Genomic DNA, 16,364 nt, shown 5'->3' on the forward strand with positions numbered 1-16,364 from the left:
CCTTTTTAACAACTTCACCCCTCACTGATCTCTCTTTTCTCCCTCCAATTCCTTCGGTATATATCTTCTGTACCAAAAACTTTAATATTGAATTGTAAATTATTTTGTTCACAGATCAGTTCGTGTGTGTGTGTGTGTGCACGCACACACGTGTGCGCATCTGCCTATGTTTTGAATCCAAATCCCAATAAATGATTTTAAGTTCCTTGTGGGCAGTTTGGTTTTTTTTTTTTGGCTTTTTTCCCAGCAAAAGGAATCAATTAAGTATTTGGTGACTGATAGATAAATAGGATTAAAGAAAAGAATCAGCCAGAAGTTAGGGATATGTTAGCATCTGATAAAATATAATAGCAAAAACTCTTCTATTCCTGCTTTTTGTTATAAAAAGCGGCAAGGAATTGTTCTAGAAAAGAAGTGAAGGCCAGTCGCGGTGGCTCACACCTGTAATCCCGGCACTTTGGGAGGCCGAGGAAGGGGGATCACGAGGTCAGGAGTTCAAGACCAGCCTGGCAAAGATGGTAAAACCCCATCTCTACTAAAAATACAAAAAAATTAGCCAGGCATGGTGACAAGCGCCTGTAATCCCAGCTAGTTGGGAAGCTAAGGCAGAGAATTGCTTGAACCCGATAGGCAGAGGTTGCAGTGAGCCAAGACCGCACCACTGCACTCCAGCCTGGGCGACAGAGCGAGACTATGTCTCAAAAAAAAAAAAAAAAGTGAAGTGAGGCCAGGCGTCCTGGCTCACACCTGTAATCCCAGCATTTTGGGAGGCCAAGGCGGGCAGATTACTTGAAGTCAGGAGTTCGAGACCATCCTGGGCAACGTGGTGAAATCCCGTCTCTACAAAAATACAACGATTAGCTGGACGTCGTGGAGGGCGACTGTAATCCCAGCTACTTGGGAGGCTGAGGCAGGAGAATCACTTGAACCCTGGCGGTAGAGGTTGCAGTGAGCCGAGATCACGCCATTGCACTCCAGCCTGGGGGACAGAGTGAGACTCTGTCTCAAAAAAAAAAAAAGAAGTGAAGTGAAGTGAATTTGAGTCAGTGTACTTAATAGGACAAGCATTAGGCAGTGTTGCAAGTACATATCAGAATCTCTTTGGCTGGCTCTAAGAAAGAGTTTGAACTTATTTACGTCCTTAGCCCTATGTAACAGGTAAGAAACTAAAAGGTACAGAAAATAGAGATGTTTGATTTTTCTAAGTTGCCCCAAGCTACCATTTTTAAAAACACCTGCAAGCATGTCTAAAACAGGAGCCTGTTAGCTACAGTTGCCAAACCGGTTTAACAGCACTGCCTCCATGTATTCTGGGTGAGAAGGAGCTCCGAGTACATAAATTTATCAAAGATCACTATCCCAATCATCTCAGAACAAGCTGTTACTAATGTACTGGAGTTTCTGTGCAAACTGTCTACCATAAACCATGAAAGGATTCAAAGTTCATAGTTCCTTCTTTGTTCCTTTGTTAATCACTGACTTCTGACTAGTGGGAGGTGCCTCCCAAGTTTGCTAATGCATTCTTTTTGGATAAGGATGACGCACAGATTGTCCTAATAAGGACTTAGATTGAGAAAGACCGCCCCCTCTGAGAAGAGGGGACAAGTCAGAGAGAGGGCGGGCAGTTTCTTTTTTAACTAGGGATGACACAAGCATAAGTCATTTCCTTATTAATTGGTTCAAACCAGTTCTTACAGGAACTAGTGGTGATAAATGTGGGACTTCTGAGAAGTCATTCATTTTATTCTTTGTGCCACACCAGAGTACAGTATCAGCTGAGCTGACCTTACTCTGAGGACTAACTCTTTTGCTGGAAGCGGTTCCTGATTTACAGCTCTTGGTTTCTCCCAGACATGTTGGTGGGAGAGATTTTGCTTTTTAAGGGGTTGTTAGATGGAGTAAATTTTCTTTTTTTTTTTTTTTTAACTAAAAAGAGGTCACAAAATTTCAGCAGTTCTCTGATTTTTATATTTTATTCCTCTTCCTATCCAATCCCTGCCTTTTGAGTCCAGGTGGTAAGTACATTTTCTTTAACGTTTTTCCTGCTTTTCTTCCCAAATGTGTCTTTTTCTTTGGGCTACTGTACCCTGCTTCCAGTGCTGTCCCCGGCATAGGTCCATCTCTGCAGAAGCCATTTCAGGAGTACCTGGAGGCTCAACGGCAGAAGCTTCACCACAAAAGCGAAATGGGCACACCACAGGTAAGACTTTAATCCGGTTTCTTCTCCCCTCTGGGAAGTTTCGGGCTGAAATTACATTCACAGCTCTCACTCACATTTTTAGGCAAATAAGTGAAGTTGGTTTGCCAGTGTTCCTTGACAGAAGTTGAGCGTCTGTGTATGCTCTACTGGGAAATTTGTCTTTGTCTTAGACTAGAAAGTGTAACTTCTGTACATCTTCTCCTAAAAACAAGGGTAGAGCCAATGGAAAGTAATGGTTCTGTTACATAGAATGAGTTGTTGCCTTGATCTTAAATGATGTATTGGTAGATATACTTCCCAAGTGGATTAAAAAGTTAAAACTTACAGCATAACAAAGTAGTAGACTTACTGAGGTGACTTGAATATCTCCTTTTGATTTTCACTCTATTTTTCTTTTCACCCATGGGAAAATGATAATTTTTTAATAAACCAAGGCTCTTACCATAGCTGAACTTTAAAACTTAGACTGTCTTTTCTGTAAACGATTCTGAGGCAAAGGGAAATGACTAGAAGAGGATGAGTAAACAATAACCTGAAATGGGAAACTCGAGGGAAGCACAGGTTTTTTTTGTTTTGTTTTGTTTGGTTCGTTTTTTGTTTTTTGGGGTTTTTTTGAGACAGAGTTTCGCTCTCGTTGCCCAAGTTGGAGTGCAATGGCGCGATCTTGGCTCACTGCAACCTCCGCCTCCCGGGTTCAAGCGATTCTCCTGCCTCAGCCTCCCAAGTAGCTGCGATTCCAGGCACGTGCCACCACACCAGCTAATTTTTTGTATTTTAATAGAAACAGGGTTTCACCGTGTTAGCCAGGCTGGTCTCAAACTGACCTCAGATGATCCGCCCGCCTTGACCTCCCAAAGTGCTGGGATTACAGATGTGAGCCACCGCGCCCGGCCGGAGCACTGTTTTTTTAATGGCCTTGCACTCTTCTTATGGACCTTTGCTGCCCTCAGTTGACCAAACATGACATCAGAAACAGATACATTTGTGTGTTTTAAAAACAGCTCCTAATACTGGAACAAAAATGTTTAACTGTCTTGACAATACTCATGAGTATCTGCATGGCGACTTCAGAGTTGAGTTTAATCAAAGAGTTTATTCTTAGGTCCTAGTAGAAGAGCTAACCTCACACTCATCCCATTCTAAACTATGTGATTCAACACTGATTTTACATCCAACAAAGTGAAATCTTGATAGTTAGGTGTAAAAAGGAGAGTAATGGAGATTTCAGAGTAGCTGGGGTTTCTTACTTTTCATTTTTAATTCTTTAGGTTTTGTAAGTTACACACTTCAAGCATTATAGATGATCCTCTTTTTACTACTGAAGCCTTTTTCATTGCATTGTTCTGCATTTATTTCTACAGGGAGAAAACTGGTTGTCCTGGATGTTTGAAAAGTTGGTTGTTGTCATGGTGTGTTACTTCATCCTATCTATCATTAACTCCATGGCACAAAGTTATGCCAAACGAATCCAGCAGCGGTTGAACTCAGAGGAGAAAACTAAATAAGTAGAGAAAGTTTTAAACTGCAGAAATTGGAGTGGATGGGTTCTGCCTTAAATTGGGAGGACTCCAAGCCGGGAAGGAAAATTCCCTTTTCCAACCTGTATCAATTTTTACAACTTTTTTCCTGAAAGCAGTTTAGTCCATACTTTGCACTGACATACTTTTTCCTTCTGTGCTAAGGTAAGGTATCCACCCTCGATCCAATCCACCTTGTGGTTTCTTAGGGTGGAATGTGATGTTCAGCAGCAAACTTGGAACAGACTGGCCTTCTGTTTGTTACTTTCAAAAGGCCCACATGATACAATTAGAGAATTCCCACCGCACAAAAAAAGTTCCTAAGTATGTTAAATATGTCAAGCTTTTTAGGCTTGTCACAAATGATTGCTTTGTTTTCCTAAGTCATCAAAATGTATATAAATTATCTAGATTGGATAACAGTCTTGCATGTTTATCATGTTACAATTTAATATTCCATCCTGCCCAACCCTTCCTCTTCCATCCTCAAAAAAGGGCCATTTTATGATGCATTGCACACCCTCTGGGGAAATTGATCTTTAAATTTTGAGACAGTATAAGGAAAATCTGGTTGGTGTCTTACAAGTGAGCTGACACCATTTTTTATTCTGTGTATTTAGAATGAAGTCTTGAAAAAAACTTTATAAAGACATCTTTAATCATTCCAAAATTGTGTCTGTTTTCTTGAGAGTTTTGATTTTTTACGTTTAGCTTATACCAGCTGAATGGCAGCCTTGCCTAATCCACCTACAACAAGAATTTCTTAAGCTTTCTTTTATTTGCATGAGAGAGCCACTACCAAGGCATGTTTTGTTATGCTGAAACTGAGCTGCTGCATACTGCTAAATGGCACCTCTGGGATTGGCCTACCTGGGGATTTCTTGGTTTGTGAAAACAGGAGAGGAGAGCTATCTCATACAAGTGAAAGGATACTGGAGAGAGAAATTACCCATTTCTAAAAAAAAACCACACTCTGTCGTATCTGTGTTAATGTTTTCTAGCATGTAATCTAGTTTCAACAGACACAAATTTATATGTAACCTAGTTTTCTTGCCGTTCTGTGTTTTATTCTTAATGTGATTTTTTTCCATTGGGATGTTTTTGATTGAACTTGTTCATTTTGTTTTGCTTGGGAGGAAAATAAACAATTTTACTTTTTTCCTTTAGGAGCATTATGAGCATTATGTCAGAATAGAATAGAATTGGGGTTCGATCTTAACAGGCCAGAAATGCCTGGGTTTTTTTGGTTTGTTTTTGTTTTTGTTTTTTTATCAAATCCTGCCTGACTGTCTGCTTGTTTTGCCTACCATCGTGACATCTCCATGGCTGTACCACCTTGTCGGGTAGCTTATCAGACTGATGTTGACTGTTGAATCTCATGGCAACACCAGTCGATGGGCTGTCTGACATTTTGGTATCTTTCATCTGACCATCCATATCCAATGTTCTCATTTAAACATTACCCAGCATCATTGTTTATAATCAGAAACTCTGGTCCTTCTGTCTGGTGGCACTTAGAGTCTTTTGTGCCATAATGCAGCAGTATGGAGGGAGGATTTTATGGAGAAATGGGGATAGTCTTCATGACCACAAATAAATAAAGGAAAACTAAGCTGCATTGTGGGTTTTGAAAAGGTTATTATACTTCTTAACAATTCTTTTTTTCAGGGACTTTTCTAGCTGTATGACTGTTACTTGACCTTCTTTGAAAAGCATTCCCAAAATGCTCTATTTTAGATAGATTAACATTAACCAACATAATTTTTTTTAGATCGAGTCAGCATAAATTTCTAAGTCAGCCTCTAGTCGTGGTTCATCTCTTTCACCTGCATTTTATTTGGTGTTTGTCTGAAGAAAGGAAAGAGGAAAGCAAATATGAATTGTACTATTTGTACCAAATCTTTGGGATTCATTGGCAAATAATTTCAGTGTCGTGTATTATTAAATAGAAAAAAAAAAACTTTGTTTCCTAGGTTGAAGGTCTAATTGATACGTTTGACTTATGATGACCATTTATGCACTTTCAAATGAATTTGCTTTCAAAATAAATGAAGAGCAGCTGTCCTTCTTTCCTCTTTTAAGTGTTCAGCTGTGGCATGCTCAGAGGTTCCTGCTGGATTCCAGCTGGAGCGGTGTGATACCCTTCTTTTTCAGCTGTTCGTGCCTTCCTTTCTTGTATCCACCAAAGTGGAGACAAATACATGATCTCAAAGATACACAGTACCTACTTAATTCCAGCTGATGGGAGACCAAAGAATTTGCAAGTGGATGGTTTGGTATCACTGTAAATAAAAAGAGGGCCTGGGAATTCTTGCGATTCCATCTCTACTTTGTATAAGTCTCATTTTGTGCCTTACACATCTGCAGTATTTATCATGTTCCAACTTGGTTACTGTCAGGCAGTGCAATACATCAGCAGTTTATCACCGAAGAGCTGAGGAATACCTCCCTTAAAACAGACAATGTCGGCCGGGCGCGGTGGCTCACACCTGTAATCCCAGCACTTTGGGAGGCCAAGGCAGGCAGATCACCTGAGGTCAGGAGTTTGAGACCAGCCTGGCCAACATGGTGAAACCCCATCTCTACTAAAAATATAAAAAATTAGCCGGGCGTGGTGGTGCACGCCTCTAATCCCAGCTATTCAGGAGGCTGAGGCAGGAGAATCCCTTGAACGCAGGAAGCAGAGGTTGCAGTGAGCCGAGATGGCGCCACTGCACTCCAGCCTGGGTGACAGAGCAAGACAAAAAAAATAACAGATGATGTCGTATGAAAATGTGCAATGTCCAGTTTTCCCATAGTTTTCTGTATTCTCTGTGTGCATAATCTGGAGTATGAGTCTGGGAAGAAAAAGGTTTTTAGTTTCATTTGGATAGTGGCCACCTCTCCATTCCCTATGAATGCTAGAATGAAGTTTCTTTTTTTTTTTTTTTTTTTTTTTTTTTGAGACAGAGTCTTGCTCCGTCGTCCAGGCTAGAGTGCAATGGTACAATCTCGGCTCACTGCCACTTCCGCCTCCCAGGTTCAAGCGATTGTCCTGCCTCAGCCTCCGGAGTAGTTGGGATTTCAGGCGCCCACCACCACACCAGGCTAGTTTTTGTATTTTTAGTAGAGACGGGGTTTGGCCATGTTGGTCAGGCTGGTCTCGAACTCCTGACCTGAGGTGATCCACCTGCCTCGGTCTCCCAAAGTTCTGGGTTCACAGACGTGAGCCACCGTGCCCACGTAGAATGAAGTTTCTTAAATACGCTAGTTAATTATTGAAACATATGCAGTATTGAGTGCTCCTACACAAACAAGCTCAGCCTCTGCCCCCAGTGTGCTCTGTGCTATCCACAGCCTTAGTAGAACATGAGGCTTTTTGTCATTTCACCAGTCATTCAATAATGACTCATTTGAGTATGGATCATGCACTAGCTAAATAACCAGTTGCGCTCATGTACCCTGAAGCAAATTGTTTAGCCTGACCCATGTGTAAGAAGATCACAGAGATTCCCAACCTTTCAGTGTCAAAAAGCCTTTCCATATATATTACTTTAAAACCCATTTTCCCCCATGTGTAATAGTCTATGTTAATGATGGTTCGGGTTTCTTCTACATTGTTTGTGACCTGAGAAAGTTTAAAAGAGCCTCAGTTTCTTTCATCTATAAAAATAAAAGAGATAGAAGGACAGTTTATCTAAGGAATAAATCTGGTAACATGTAAAGTACTGAAATAGGCTGGGTGCAGTGGCTCATGCTTATAATCCCAATACTTCGGGAGGCCAAGGCAGGAGGATCCCTTTTAGGCCAAGAGTTCAATAAATAGGGCCGGGCATGGTGGCTCACGCCTGTAATCCCAGCACTTTGGGAGGCCAAGGTGGGCAGATCACCTGAGTTCGAGACCAGCCTAACCAACATGGCGAAATCACATCTCTACTAAAAATACAAAAATGTAGCCAGGCACGGTGGCACATGCCTGTAATCCCAGCTACTCGGGAGGCTGAGGCAGGAATCGCTTGAACCCAGGAGGTGGAGGTTGCGGTGAGCCGAGATCTTGCCATTGCACTCCAGCCTGGGCAACAAGAGTGAAACTCTGTCTCAAAACAAACAAAAAAGAGTTCAGTAAAAGTACAGCAATAAAAGTTATCCACCTCCACCACCCCAGCTTTTTTTTTTTTTTTTTTTTTTTTGAGAGTGAGGTTTTACTGTGTCACCCAGGCTGGAGTGTGGTGGCACAGTCATGGCTCTTTACAGCCTTGACCTCCCAGGCTCAAGAAATTCTCCTACCTCAGCCTCCCTGGCAAGGACCAGCATGAACCACCATACCTGGGTAATTTTTTAATTTTTTGTAAAGACAGGGTCTCAATATTTTGCCCAGGCCAGTCTTGAATTCCCAGGCTCAAGCGATCCTGCCGTGGCCTCCCAAAGTGCTGGGATTACAGGTGTGAGCCACCATGCTGGGCATTCCCAATGAAAGACTGAGGCCAGGCACAGTGGCTCACGCCTGTCATCCCAGCCTTTTGGGAGGCCAAAACAGGATCACTGGAGGTCAGGAGTTCAAGACCAGCCTGGCCAGCATGGTGAAACCCTATCTCTACTAAAAATACAAAAATTAGCCAGGCGTGGTGGCGTATGCCTGTAATCTCAGCTACTCGGGAAACAGGCAGGAGAGTCACTTGAACCCGGAAGGCAGACGTTGCAGTGACCTGAGATCGTGCCACTGCACTCCAGCCTGGGCAACACAGCAAGACACCATCTCGCAAAAAAAAAAAAAAAAAAAAAAGTGAGCATCTGATACACATGCAAGAATTTCACAACATTGCATTCACTCCTCCAGAAACAAAGATATATTTTAAAATGCTTTCTTAGCATATGTGCTCTGGTTTTCTAGCAGATACTCTGTCAAACTTTTGATAAGTGAAAAATTTACCGAAGAATTTAAAACCAAAAACAGTTTTTTAACTTTCCCACCTGAAAGTATTGACCATTTTCTAATTTATTTTCATTATAAAGAATATTGGTTATCATGGTTGCTCATGCCTGTAATTCTAGCACTTTGGTAGGCCAAGGCGGGCAAATCACTCCTGAGCCCAGGAGTTCGAGACCAGCCTGGACAATATAATGAGACCTCCCTACAAAATATTTAAAAGTTAGCCAAGTGTGACAGTATGTGCCTATAGTCCCAGGCTGAGGTGGATCACCTCATTAGTGAGCCGTGATTGTGTCACTGCACTCCAGCCTGAGTGGCACAGACCCTGCCTCAAAAAATATATATATAAATACTAAAACATCTGGAAGGAAAGAGGAGAAAAGGGAGTATCAGCTTTTAATACTTGTTACAAGGTCAGTCTAGAAAATACAGTGAGATTTGCTGGGTAGATAGGTTTTGAACCATGAAAAAATTGATGGCATGCAAGATCTTCCTCAATAGACCTGAGAGTCTCATTTCTATTAAAAAATACAAACAACTGCTTCATTTTATTCATAAATAATTTTTCGAGGTGCTACAAAAAATTAAAACTAAGCAGGAGTTTAAAGTTTTTGAAAAGCCAAGTAACATTTTATCTCTAACATTTATTGAATCCTCTCCAGTATTTACACAACGTAAATGAGATACTACACACAAAACCCTTGTGTCTGAAGATAAATTTATTTATTCTCAAAGACAACAAGAAGAGAAAGCACATCATGTATTTTAAACTTTAGAAGCAACTGAGTCATTAGTGTGGTGGACAGGAGCTAGGGATCCTATCCCTTCCCAACAAGGCCAAGAGTTCACCTGAGGTAATGCATTTGCCTTGGGGGCGAGGCCTTGAATTGCAGCAAATAACCTGTGTGTATTTGCATATTTAACCAGTACTCTTAAGAAGGATTATACAAAAACCTGTTCCAGACAGCTGCTTACTCATTGCCTTTAAAATTGCGTGGTGCTGGGATTGGCAGGTGCCAACTGTTTGCTCATTCTCTTTGACCCACTAGCCTTGCAGTTTGCTGTGTGGGTGTTGATACTCCTAAATTAAAGCAGGGAAGGGGTGGTTTTAGATGGCTTTTAATACCTGCTCTCCACCCAGGCACCCTGGATTCATTTGATATCTGGATTCTAATTCTGTAGTCAGGAGACTGGCCCAAACTGTGGCCCAGAGAGAAGTGAGTCAGTTGCAAGTGGCTAGCTGACTCTATGGGAACAGAAATAAAATGCAGCTTAGAGAGTTTGTCAGCCAAATCCACAAATGTGTGGCTTTTTGAAACATTGGACATCTGTTCCTCTTAATTTAAAATAAACTTTTTTTTTTTTTTTTTTTTTTTTTTTTTAAGCACAAAGTTGCTTGGCTCCTTGTTTCTTTGTGTCAGCAGCAGTTGCTTCTCTAATTTAGGAACCCTAGGATCTGATTTAGGACATTTGGAATCTTTAAGGCACATTCGGTCTAGAAAGTGGAACTGAATTGCTTTGGGAAGGCAAGAGGATGATTTTACAGTATAGGGTTTGTGTGGAAATCCCCTTCAGCAGTAATCAACCCAGGTGTCCAACCTGTTTGTTAACCATTTCCAAATGACTCAGAGGACCTAGAGGGAGGGCTTGAACACACTCCAGCACTGTTTCTACAATTTAGCCTTTATTTGCATTGGAAACCACATTCCTGAATTCTTGAGGGGGCAGGCTCTGGCTTATTCTGGGCAACTGACTTCAAGTGGGACCCCTGAGCTACCTACGTAAGCAAAGAGTCAGCCATCTCTGGAGAGTTACCAGGGAGGAGGATCTTTCTGTGAACTTGCTTTGATGACCTCCACCCAAAGCCCTTTGAGGAACAGTTTTGTTTATTCAAGGAGCCCTTGGCAGGTCACTCCTCCCCTACCACAAATCTAATCCAAATGCGACATTTTCCTTTGAGGCCATCTATCCCTTTTGGGGGACAAAACACATCAGCTTTTCCCTTCAGACCACTTTTGACTGAAGCAGTGATCAACATTGCTTAATTGTGTTCCAGTCTGTTTCCAGTGGGGAAAAAATGCTTTAGGGGAGTGAGGCAGTTAGGGATTTGAAAACAGGGATGGTGCCGCCTGAAGGTGGGGAATGACTTAGATCACTGTCTTCCTTTGGCTCCTCACCATGTTGTGTGGAGGAAACAAAAAGCAGCTCAAGTTCACTCCTCTTGGCAGTAGTGCAGAAGCCTGGCTTGCCACGGCCCTGGAGAACCATGTTTTTCCCAACTTTTTTTTTTTTCTTTTGAGACGGAGTTTCACTCTTCTTGCCGAGGCTGGAGTGCAGTGGCGCAATCTCGGCTCACTGCAGCCTCCGCCTTCCAGGTTCAAAGCGATTCTCCTGCCTCAGCCTCTCAAGTAGCTGGGATTACAGGTGCATGCCACCACACTCGGCTAATTTTTTGTATTTTTTTCAGTAGAGACGGGGTTTCATCATGTTGGCCAGGCTGGTCTCGAACTCCTAACCTCAGGTGATCCACCCACCTCAGCCTCCCAAAGTGCTGGGATTACAAGCATGAACCACCATGCCCAGCCTTTTTTTTTTTTTTTTTTAATACAGAACACAAATTTGAGTGTCATTCTTGTGCAGGGGCCATGCTAATCTTCTGTATATTGTTCCAATTTTGGTGTATGTGCTGCCAAAGCGAGCACCCAGCTTCTTTTCATTAGTTAAGAAGATGAAGGCCAAGACTAAGGCAAGGAGGCCTTTCTCTGCCTTTCACTCTTTAGTGCACCTCACAGTCAGTTGCACTTGAGTAAGGACTGCTAAACCTCTCTGAGAGCTGCCAGATGTTCCTGCCTAGCCTCAGGTTGTTGGTTCTTCAGACACCTCTTCATTCTGCCCATTGCACCAGCCCTTTCCCATCTCCATGTTCCCTCCATGGTAATTTCTTTGTACACAACAACCACACGGAGCACCAGCAATCAAGATTAGCTCCCGGGAACTCTGGCGTGCCCTGTACCAGGAAGCACAGTGGATTACTACAACTTTTGATAATGATTGTTTGCTTTGTACCAGGCATTATTTTCAGGCCTGTTTCACATGTGTTGTACTTAACAACTCCATGAGGAAATTAAGGCAGGGTGGTTCAGTAATTTGTCAAGGGAAACAAGGAAGTAGAGCGGGCAGCAGAGGCGTTCTGGCTCTGAACTACTCTGTTCTGTAGAAATCAGTGCAAAAGTCCAAGCTTCAGCATACTTGTTTCATCTTGTGATCACAGGTAGTTTTTTTTGTTTTTTTTTTTTTTGTTGTTGTTGTTGTTTGTTTGTTTTGAGATGGAGTCTCGCTGTCGCCCAGGCTGGAGTGCAGTGGCGCGATCTCCGCTCACTGCAGGCTCCGCCTCCCGGGTTCACGCCATTCTCCTGCCTCAGCCTCCCGAGTAGCTGGGACTACAGGTGCCCGCCACCTCGCCCAGCTAATTTTTTGTATTTTTAGTAGAGACGGGGTTTCACCGTGTTAGCCAGGATGGTCTCAATCGCCTGACCTCGTGATCCGCCCGCCTCGGCCTCCCAAAGTGCTGGGATTACAGGTGTGAGCCACCGCGCCCGGCCCTGATCACAGGTAGTTGATGGAGAAAGGAAGATAACAGAAAATCAAGGCCACAACCTCAAATTTTGCTATTTAAATAGATGAGCAGACTTTACTCTTCCCTGTATCACAGGGTTGGAAAAGCAAGCTCCATTCTTAGCCATCCATGTGGGCAGATTCCCAGAGTGGTGTTTGCTATAATTATGATTTAAAAGCAAGGTTTTTTGTTTGTTTGTTTTAAGGAGATGGGGTCTCCCATGTTACCCAGGCCGGACTCCAACTCCTGGGCTCAAGTCAACTCCCGCCTCAGCCTCCCGAGTAGCTGGGACTACAGGCACTCACCACCACACTTGGGTAAAAGTAATTTCTATTTCTACAGCCTTTTTTTAATTTTTCAAAGTATTTTAATGTCTTGAGTTTGGGTTTTGTTTTGAGACAGGGTTTCACTCTGTTGCCCAAGCTGAAGTACAGTGGTGCAATCACAGCCACAGCTGACTGCAACCTCCACCTCCCAGGCTCAAGCAATCCTCCCGCCACAGCTGCCCCACTCCCCACCAGTAGCTGGGACTACAGAGCTGCACCACCACACCCAGCTAATTTCTGTAGTTTTTTTTTTTAGTAGAGACAGGGTTTCAACACGTTGACCACGCTGGTTTTAAACTCCTGAGCTCAATCAATCCACCTGCCTCAGCCTCCCAAAGTGCTGGAATTACAGGTGTGAGCCACTGCACTCGGCTAGGAAACCCTTTTCTGATCTTTCCTCGTCAGCAATGATCTCTTCACACTTCCTTTCTTACGGCCCTCACCTCACTCTGTATTATAGTTATCTGCATATATGAATAAAATCCCTAAGAAGACTGCAGGGTCCTGGAGGGAGGAGATCTGTATCGACAACTTTGTCTCTTCTTCACAGCACCTTACACCAGTGGGGATTTAAAAAGTGAATACAGGGCTGGGCAACGTGGCTTATGCCTATAATCCTAGCACTTTAAGAGGGTGAGGTGGGAGGATCACCTGTCGCCAGGAGTTCAAGACCAGCCTGGCCCAACATGGCAAAACCCTGTCTCTACTAAAAATACAAAAGTTAGCTTGGCGTAGTGGTGTGTGTCTGTAATCCCAGCTACTCGGGAGGCTGAGGCATGAGGATTGCTTGAACCCGGGAGGCAGAGGTTGCAGTGAGCCAAGGTTGCACCACTGCACTCCAGCCTGGTTGACCAGGTGACAAAGTGAGACCCTGTCTCAAAAAAACAAAACAAAAGTTTCCTGAGGGGAGTAGTATTTGAATTGACAAGGTAGAGGGAGTGAAACGAAAGGTATTCTAACCAGAAAAAAACTCAGACACCAGGAAAGAACAAATAAGGGGCTATGTATAGGGTGGGGAGAAAGACAGCATCAGGTTTTCCACTCGAGTCCTCTGTAGCTCTGCCTTAGCTCGCTGTTTAGTTTCCTTAAAGTACCGACCTAATTCACAACTAGTTTGTCTGTTTTCTTGCTAGTGCTTGCCGCACTAGAACATAAGCCCGGTGAAAGGAAAATAAATCTTGCGACCCCAAAATCACTAAGCCAAAGAAAAGTCAAGCTGGGAACTGCTTAGGGCAAACCTGCCCCCCATTCTATTCCTTAAAAAGATAGCTACTAAGATTTTTTTTTAAAAAAACTGCATACTGGGGCTGGGCGCGGTGGCTCATGCCTGTAATCCTAGCACTTTGGGAGGCCAAGCAGGCAGATCACAAGGTCAGGAGATCGGGACCATCCTGGCTAATACGGTGAAACCCCGTCTCTACTAAAAATGCAAAAACTTAGCTGGGCGCAGTGGCGGATGCCTGTAGTCCCAGCTACTCAGGAGGATGAGGCAGGAGAATGGCGTGAACCCGGGAGGCGCAGGTTGCAGTGAGTCGAGATAGTGCCACTGCAGTCCAGCCTGGGCGAAAGAGCGAGACTCCGTCTCAAAAAAAAAAAAAAAAACAACTGCATACCAGCCGGGCGTGGTGGCTCACGCCTGTAATCCCAACACTGGCAGGCAGAGACGGGCGGATCACCTGAGGTCAGGAGTTTGAGACCAGCCTGGCCAACATGGTGAAAACCCGTCTCTACTAAAAATACAAAAATTAGCCAGGGGTTGTGGCGGGTGCCTGTAGTCCCAGCTACTCGAGGCTGAGGCAGGAGAATTGCTTCAACCTGGCAGGCAGAGGTTGCAGTGAGCCGAGATAAAGCCACTGCACTATAGCCTGGGTGACAGAGGGAGACTATCTCCCAAAAAAAAAAAAAAAAAAAAAGAAAGAAAGAAAAGAAAAAGAAAAAGAGAAAGAGAGAGAGAGAAAAAAAAGCATTAGAAAAACAATGGGTGACCGGGGTGGTAGCTCATGCCTGTAATCCTAGCATTTTGGGAGGCAGAGGCTGGTGGATCACCTGAACTCAGGAGTTCAAGACCAGCCTGACCAACATGGTGAAACCCCGACTCTACTAAAAATACGAAAAATTGGGCCGGGTGCAGTGGCTCACGCCTGTAATCCCAGCACATTGGGAGACCAAGACATGCAGATCACCTGAAGTCAGGAGTTCGAGACCAGCCTGACCAACATGGAGAAACCCTGTCTCCACTAAAAATACAAAATTAGCCAGGCGTGGTGGCACATGCCTGTAATCCCAGCTACTTGGGAGGCTGAGGCAGGAGAATTGCTTGAACCTGGGAGGCGGAGGTTATGGTGAGCCAAGATCGTGCCATTGCACCCTAGCCTGGGCAACAAGAGCGAAACTCTGTCTCAAAAAAATAAAAATAAAAAAATAGCTGGGCAGGTTGAAACTCTACTGTAGGTCCAGCTACTTGGGGGGTTGAGATGGGAGGATCATTTGAACCCCGGGAGGCAGAGGTTGCAGTGAGCCGAGATTGCGCCACTGCACTCCAGCCTGGGCAACAGAGAGAGACTCCATCTAAAAAAAAAAAAAAAAAAAAGAAAATGGCGAGGAAGGACCCAAAGAACCCCTGAAAAGACAGCAATGCCCATCCCCAAGCCAGGAATATAAAGGAGGCAAGTCTGAGGAAGACAGACTATTCTGTTTTGAATATGTGGAGGGGCGATAATGACCAATAGGATGGTGGGGCCTGTAATATTCTGTATCTTAGGCTTCCTAACTCCTAAACTCCTAGTGAATATGCCGTTCTTTACACCAAACTGTAACTTCTGTCAGTGAATAAGCTGGACTTCTTCAGAGAATTCTCCAGGGTAATAGGTCCTTAAGCCGTGTTATGTGGTGGTGGTGTTAAAGAGATGGCACTGTGACTGGACCTTAAGGCTACAGTAAACTTTTAAAATTCCTCTCCCCAGTATCCTGCTGGCTTAACCAACGGCCCCTCCCTTTGAGAACTGAGAGGATGGTAGTTCCTGGAGAGATCATCTGTCTTTATAAGGAGAAAAGTTTGGCAATGTGATTTCCTGTATGTTTCTACCGGAGTCCAAGATTCCAGCAGTGCTAGCCTAGACAGCAGCGGCTGCATCCTAGAACCCAGAGGTCAGGAGTGCTCCCAAGTCAGCGTGAGGGCATCTTCCCAACTGCCTTTGCCAAGCCAAAAGGCAGAATCACGATTTTGTTACACCTTCTGGAGCATGTGTTCGAGGCGGCTTTCCATTTGGCTGCTTTGGTGCTGAGCCTGTTTACATGTTTCAGTAAATGAGTTATTGCTTATTGAAGTTGGCTGGCTAGCAGCTCGGAATAAACAACATATAACCACAATGACACCACTCTCCAGGAGTACCAGAGTTCAGAGGGAGAGATCTGCTTGTATGTTCCACTCCCACATGGGTGCGTAGTTCTCAAAGCCTGGGAGGACTGGGGTGTCACTGTTCCCGGCTTTCTGATGGAATCAGACATAATGAGATGTCTTCCTGGTAGAAAGTGTGTATGAAAGTACTTTGCACAATCTCAGAAGGAAAAGGGAGGGCACTGCTTTTAGAAAAATGTATGAGATCAAAGAAGTTTTCAGATGTTCTGCATTTTCTTCTTCAATTATAAAGAATTCATCTGAGCATAAAAGACTCCCTGGTCTCTGTAAGAAGAAGTAAAAACTTCTTTCATACACAAAAGTTTTCCTACTTTATATACTTCTTTTTAGACTGTTTCATTTATTTTTTGTGGTATATTTATTAGTCTTCCCTGAAGT

General features: G+C 43.6%; 1 protein-coding gene and 2 non-coding genes across 6 annotated transcripts in view; 2 read left to right on the top strand and 1 right to left on the bottom strand.

Moving 5' to 3' along the window:
* The window catches only part of VMP1 (vacuole membrane protein 1), a 135,636-nt gene extending 129,611 nt beyond the window's left edge, over positions 1-6,025 (top strand). For 2 of the 4 annotated variants that reach the window (XR_010152726.1, NM_001242611.1), the window contains 2 exons: positions 2,098-2,200; positions 3,562-4,387. Coding sequence is in view for 3 of the 4 variants with exons in the window: in NM_001242611.1 (NP_001229540.1) it covers positions 2,098-2,200; positions 3,562-3,705 (247 nt within the window). In the remaining variant the exon portion in view is untranslated. Of the gene's footprint in view, positions 1-2,097; positions 2,201-3,561 lie in introns of all 4 variants that reach the window. The other 2 variants (XM_063798065.1, XM_024350103.3) reach the window with 1 other exon arrangement.
* Positions 5,055-5,126, top strand: MIR21 (microRNA mir-21). Its single transcript, NR_031993.1, has one exon. It is a non-coding gene; the product is annotated as a microRNA mir-21 (primary transcript).
* A 5,196-nt stretch (positions 6,026-11,221) lies between the features above and the next one.
* Positions 11,222-11,328, bottom strand: LOC112206237 (U6 spliceosomal RNA). Its single transcript, XR_002940420.1, has one exon. It is a non-coding gene; the product is annotated as a U6 spliceosomal RNA (small nuclear RNA).
* Between the last annotated feature and the right edge of the window lie 5,036 nt (positions 11,329-16,364).

This window comes from Pan troglodytes, chromosome 19 (genome assembly GCF_028858775.2).
Source record: "Pan troglodytes isolate AG18354 chromosome 19, NHGRI_mPanTro3-v2.0_pri, whole genome shotgun sequence".
Classification (NCBI taxonomy): Eukaryota; Metazoa; Chordata; class Mammalia; order Primates; family Hominidae; genus Pan; species Pan troglodytes.